The 6,349-nt window shown below is 34.9% G+C and overlaps 1 protein-coding gene across 1 annotated transcript; it reads right to left on the minus strand.

The window, feature by feature from the left end:
* Nucleotides 1-2,470: 2,470 nt before the first annotated feature.
* On the minus strand, nucleotides 2,471-3,466 carry LOC122444274 (olfactory receptor 4F3/4F16/4F29-like). Its single transcript, XM_043473007.1, has one exon. The coding sequence runs from the start codon at nucleotides 3,464-3,466 to the stop codon at nucleotides 2,471-2,473; it is 996 nt and encodes a 331-aa protein (XP_043328942.1).
* Nucleotides 3,467-6,349: the final 2,883 nt, after the last annotated feature.

Here is a 6,349-nt window from a genome sequence, read left to right on the forward strand (position 1 = left end):
TTTCCTTGCTTTTGGCTTTCTTAAATACACCCATCATTTAAAGAAGACATTTAATTTCCAAATACATAAGATTTGTTAAAGCATCTTTGATAATAATTTCTCATTTCAATATTAATTTCTCATTTAAATGCTTTCCTCTCTGAAAACACTCTCTGTGTTTTCAGTCTTCTAACTTTACTGAGACTTTCAATGGCTAAGTCAAAGATATCTTGGTAAATGTCACATTGCACTTGAAAATATATGGGTTATTTTCAAATATCTTTTGATATTTCTAATATAATTCCACAGTGATAGGAGAACAGATTTTGTATGATTTCAATACCTTTAGACTATGAAATTTTTGTGCCTTGTTTTATGTCCCTGTATATGTCCCTGTATATAGTTTATAGTCTATGGGAACTTGAATAGAATTTGTATCCTACTGTTGTGTGAAAATTGTATAAATATTAATTCTGTTGAATTTATTCATGATGCTCTTCAGGTCTACTATATCCTTCTACTCCTCTGTATATTCATTCCATTAATTTTTGAGAGTTTGTTATTGGAATTCCAACTAAAATCTTAATCTACTTAAAAAATAACTATATGTGGAACTGTTTTTTAAAAAGATACACGTATCCCAATGTTCATAGCAGCCTTATTTACAATAGCCAATCATGAAAGCAGCCCAAAGTGCCCAAGAACAGATGATTGACTAGGAAGATGTGACATATTTATATGCAGTAGAATATTACTCAACCATAAAAAAGAATGGAATATTGCCATTTGAAGCAACATGGATAGACTTAGAGAATATATGCTTTTGAAATGTCAGCAAAAGATAAATACAACATGATATCACTTACATGTGATATAAAAATAATACAAAGGAATCTGTAAACATAAACAGACTCATAGATGTAGAAAACAAATTTGTGGTTGCCAAGGGAGAGGGGATGGGGAATACGTGTAAATCTATGGCTGATTCATATCAATGTATGACAAAACCCACTGAAATGTTGTGAAGTAATTAGCCTCCAACTAATAAAAAAATTTTAAAAAATAAATTAATTAAAAAAAAAGAAAAAAAAAAGATTATGGGATTAAGAGATACAAAAACTACTATACACAAAATAGATAAGCAATAAGGACTTACTGTATAGCAGAGGGAATTATACCCTATGTCTTATAACAATTTATAATGGACTATAACCTGAAAAAAATAACTAGGCTATATATCTGAAACTAATACAACATCATAAATCAACTATACTCCAATTAAATAAATATAAAAACTATAAAGAAAGTTGAGTGCCAAAGAATTGATGCTTTTGAACTGTGGTGTTAGAATAGACTCTTAAGTGTCCCTTGGACTACAAGGAGAACCAACCAATCAATCCCGAAGGAAATCAGTCCTGAATATTCATTGGAAGGACTGATGCTGAAGCTGACACTTTAGTACTTTGTCCACCTGATGCAAAGAACTGACTCATTGGAAAAGACCCTGATGCTGGGAAAGACTGAAGGTGGGACGAGAATGGGATAACAGAGGATGAGATAGTTGGATGGCACCACCGACTCAATGGACATGAGTTTGAGTAAGCTCTGGAAGTTGGTGATGGACAGGGAAACCTGGTGCACTGCAGTCCATGGGGCCACAAAGAGTTGGACACGACTGAGCAACTGAACTAAACTGAACTGAACTGATACTTTGTTTTATTTAGTTATTACCCTGGTTCTCATAATATATAAATCTTTTGCATTTTCATTCAGTCTTACCTCTTTTATCTACAAAATATTCAACCCGTTTAAAATCATTTAGTTTCACATAGTTATCTTTGCCATACAAAAATAGTGACTAAGTTTAGGAAATAATCATACACACTGAGGCATATAGGAATTTACAACACCTGGTGTCAAAACATTTGATTAATTAAAAATGTTAACATCAAAAAATATTAATATCTTCTGAGTTGTCACTCTTTGAGTTAGCCAAATATCACCTTCCAATCCTAACTAAATTTAAAAACCTTGTAATTAATTAAATCTTGAGTGTGGATGGCTAAATTCAGACATGAGAAGCCTCAAAATCTCAAAGCTACCTAGACAATAGCCTTTGTTTCATCTTTTTTCCTTCAGGTATATAGACACTGAGAAACACAAAGGGTTTGAATATTGGTACATATGTATATTAGAAGAGATACGTCTTTGAGAATTTCTGTCAAAGAGAAGAGTATCCAACATCTTGTTTTAACGGGAAACGTGCCCAGTATGTGAGATTTCAGCCTTTACCAACATCTGTAAGTTTTTAATAACATTATATTCCAGTGCTGAATTCATTCCTGCCTAGTACTTTCTGTTTCCTTAGAGCAAGGGTCCCTATGGAAAAAATGACCAGCTAGGAACAGAATTCCTGAGGAGAGATTTCACAGTGAATATTGAAAATCATTAAGGAAACTGAAAACATATATGAAAAGGGTAATTAAAGAGGTTAATTTCCAAGAATTGTCAAGATCAATCTGAATTTCTTGGATTGTGCATGAGAACTCTTCCTGAAACTTAAAACTTTACCAAAGAGTCTCCTCATTGCCATCTTCATCTCCTTGTTTCTAAATGTATAGATAATAGGATTCATAAAAGGAGTGATAAGAGCATCAAAGATGGCTAAAAATTTATCTATGGGTAAGGTAGGGAATGGCCACACATAGACAATAATGCAAGGGCCAAAGAAGAAAACTACCACAGTGATGTGAGCTGAGAGGGTAGAAAGGGCCTTGGATGAACCACCTGAAGAATGTTTGCGAACCGTGACCAGGATGAAGATGTAAGACACAATCAGGATCAAGAAGGTGCCCATGGAGATGAAACCACTGTTGGCAGTGACCAGAAATTCCAATCTGTACGTGTCTGTACATGCAAGTTTGATGAACCGAGGAAAATCACAGTAAAAGCTTTCCATTTCATTGGGGCCACAAAAGGGTAAGTTGACAACAAAAGCCAGCTGGGCCACAGAGTGGATGAGTCCAATGGTCCAAGCAACAGCCAGAAGAGAAGTGCACACTCTTAGGCTCATGATGGTCAGGTAGTGGAGGGGCTTGCAGATGGCCAAGTACCGGTCATAGGCCATGACTATGAGCAGCACCATCTCTGCACCCCCAACAGTGTGAATAAAGAATATCTGAGTGATGCAGCCTCTCAAGGAGATGACTTTGTGTCTTCTGAAAAGGTCAGAAATCATCTTTGGGGTTGCAATGCTGGAAACACCTGTGTCAATGAAGGAGAGATTTGCCAACAAAAAGTACATGGGGGAATGTAAATGGTGGTCTGACAGAATTGTGAGCACAATGAGAACGTTTCCCAATATACTCGCTATATAAAATACTGTGAAAAAGAGAAAAAGAAGAATCTGGATCTCCCAAGAACTGGTGAGTCCCTGCAGCAAAAATTCAGACACCACTGAGCGATTTCCTCCATCCATCAACTTCATGCACAAGGCTGACCCTGAGGTTGACTGAAGAGTATAAGAGGGAGACAGACATAATTAGTAAGTTGGAAAGAAAGTCCTTTCAAAAATGTCAAAAACTAAAGATCACATTGCCATTGTACAGAGTTACTTAGAATTTACACAGTACAAGTATAACAAAGAGCCAGAATCAGAAATGTTCCCTGAATAAATCTTTGGTATCATTTAATCATGTACCTCAAATTAGTTTGGGCTTTAGTGTCTAATCAAGAAGGGGAAATGTAGACAAAGACACCTAAGAATTTAAAAAGAGGTGAACCATGGGACTTCTCTGGTGGTCCAGTGGTTAAGACATTGTGCTTCTACTGCCGGGAGTATGGGTTCAATCCTTAGTCAGGAAATGAAGATCCTGCAAGCTGCACAGTGAAACCAAAATAATAATAATAATTTTTAGATAAAGAAAGTTGACTCGGGAAATCGAGATTTTGTACTTCCAAGTTTCTCTGCTGAAATATACCACAGAATGAAAAAGGTACAGAAAATTGTCTGAAGAGGTGCTCTAATTTCTTCTTTATAATGCTGCCTGATTCAGTGTGGATAGACCATAATTTATTTACTAATTTCCCTATTAATAAGCATTTACCCAGTTTGCAGTTTTGGGGCCCAACAAACAATGCTGCAAATATCTTTATGTTTACATCCTTTATGTCTTTGTATCCTCTATAGCTTTATGCATGCCCTCCTTTTGTACTGTTTTCCTTTCATGGCATGAATTCTCAGGATGTGATTACTGACACAAAGTACTTATATTTTTAATTTGGGTGAAAGTGAAAGTTAGTCACACAATCGTGTCCGACTCTTTGCTGTCCCGTGAACTGTAGCCCACCAGGCTCCTCTGTCCATGGGATTCTCCAGGCAAGAGCACTGGAGTGGGTTGCCATTTCCTTCTCCAGGGGATCTTCCTAACCCAGGGATTGAACCCAGGTTTCCTGCATTGCAGGCAGATTGTTTACCAACTAAGCTACTGGGGAAGACCCTTAATTTGGGTAGGTTTGCCTGATTGCCTTCCCGAAAGGCTGTAATAAAACATATTTCCAGAGGAATAAATGTTAACACTTTTTAAATTGTTGCCAGTATACTGGGTATAAAGTGATAGCTCTTCGTTACTCTAATTTTCATTCCCTGACAACCAATAAATTTGAACATGTTTTCTTGCAATTTAGATGTGGTCTTTTGTGAATTACTTTTCCATGTATTTTCCTATTTCTTATTGTGCTTTTTCTTGTCATTTGTAAGAGCCCTTTTTATATTGTCGATGTTACGTTTTTGTCATTTATTATATTTTTAAATCAATTATCTATTATTTTGTTTATAATTTCTTTGGCTATTCCCAAGTTTTTAGTTGTTATATGATTAAATACAGCTGTTACTTGACTTATAGCTACTGAATTTAGTCTTGTTAAGATCTCCCTCCCTCCTGGATCATACAAATACACCCTTGGATTTTCTTTCAATATTTCATTGTTTTTTGTTTTCTATTTAGTACTGTGCTCTATTACTTTTATATGTGTTTTAAAATATAAGTCCCCTTTTAATTTCTTCCAGGTATAATAGAATTGTAATGGCACTATGTGTTAAGTGGCCCATTCTTTCCCTGATGAATTTAATTACCATTTTTACGTTTTGCTAAATTTTCAGATAATTTGGAATCTGTTTCTAAATTCTTTGTTCTGTTTCCACTGATATATTTACCTACATCTGTATAAATATCAGAGTATTTCAAAGCCGTGGCTTTTTCCTATGTCACCTGATAAAGCAAGGCCCTCCTTTCCTGTAATTATTTTTCATGCTTAGTTGGCTATTCTTTTTTTTTAATTAATTATTATTTTTGGCTCTGCTGGGCTTTCGTCGCTGTGCCCAAGCTTTCTCCAGTTGCAGTGTGTGGGCTTCTCATTGTGGTGGCTTCTCTTGTTGTGGAGAACCAGCTCTAGGCTGCAAGCCCAGTAGTTGCAGCACATGGGCTTAATTGTTTTGGATCTCGGGCTCAGTAGTTGTGGCACAGGGGCTTAGTTGCCCTGTGGCATATGGGATCTTCCAGAACCAGGAATTAAATTTGTGTCTCTTGCATTGGCAGGCAGATCCTTAACCACTGGACTTCCAGGGAAGTACAGTTATTCTTGAGTATATACATTATTCTATATAAACTTTAAGATCATTTTATCCAACCCCTCAAAAAAATTCCATTGCACTTCTTGATTTTAACTGCATTAAATTTATATATTAACTTGGAATGAAGTAGCATTGTTATTATGATGGTATCTTCCCATTTAAAAACATTATGCATCTACCCATCTGTTCAAACTTTGTTGCATGTCCTTTAATAAGATTTTGTCTTTTTCTCCATACATATTCTATATCTTCTTTGTCAAACTTATTCCTTGTATTTTTTAACTTTCTTCTTAGCATTATGAACAGAATATTTTTTCTCATTTCCATTTCTAGATTCCTCTTGCTAGAATGAAGAAAATTTCATTGTTATGTGTAGCTACCTTACCATGTTCTGTGTAATGTTTTACTGCAGTGTCTTGGATTTTCTTGTTTTACAATAATATCTTCAGCAAATAGAGAACTTTTTCATACTTAATTTGTGTTGATCTGGTCAAGACAGTATATTCATTTTATCACTCTTATTAATATAGAAGTCCTATATACTTGTCTGTTCTTTTCGTGTTTATTGTCTCTTCCAGCAATACATTTCTGCACTCTTGTTTTAAAATAATATGCCAATTATTTTTAATTAATTAATTTCCCACTAGTAGGAATTAATTTTCCTATTAATTTTTAAAATAAATTAGTTTTTAAAATTTAATTTATTTTCCTATTAGTATATTTTAATTCCTTCCACTT

Source organism: Cervus canadensis, chromosome 6, assembly GCF_019320065.1.
Source record: "Cervus canadensis isolate Bull #8, Minnesota chromosome 6, ASM1932006v1, whole genome shotgun sequence".
NCBI classification, from domain to species: Eukaryota; Metazoa; Chordata; class Mammalia; order Artiodactyla; family Cervidae; genus Cervus; species Cervus canadensis.

What these genes read in the sequence shown, in the direction of transcription:
- LOC122444274 (XM_043473007.1), bottom strand. Translation starts at nt 3,466, where the DNA reads ATGAAGTTGATGGATGGAGGAAATCGCTCAGTGGTGTCTGAATTTTTG.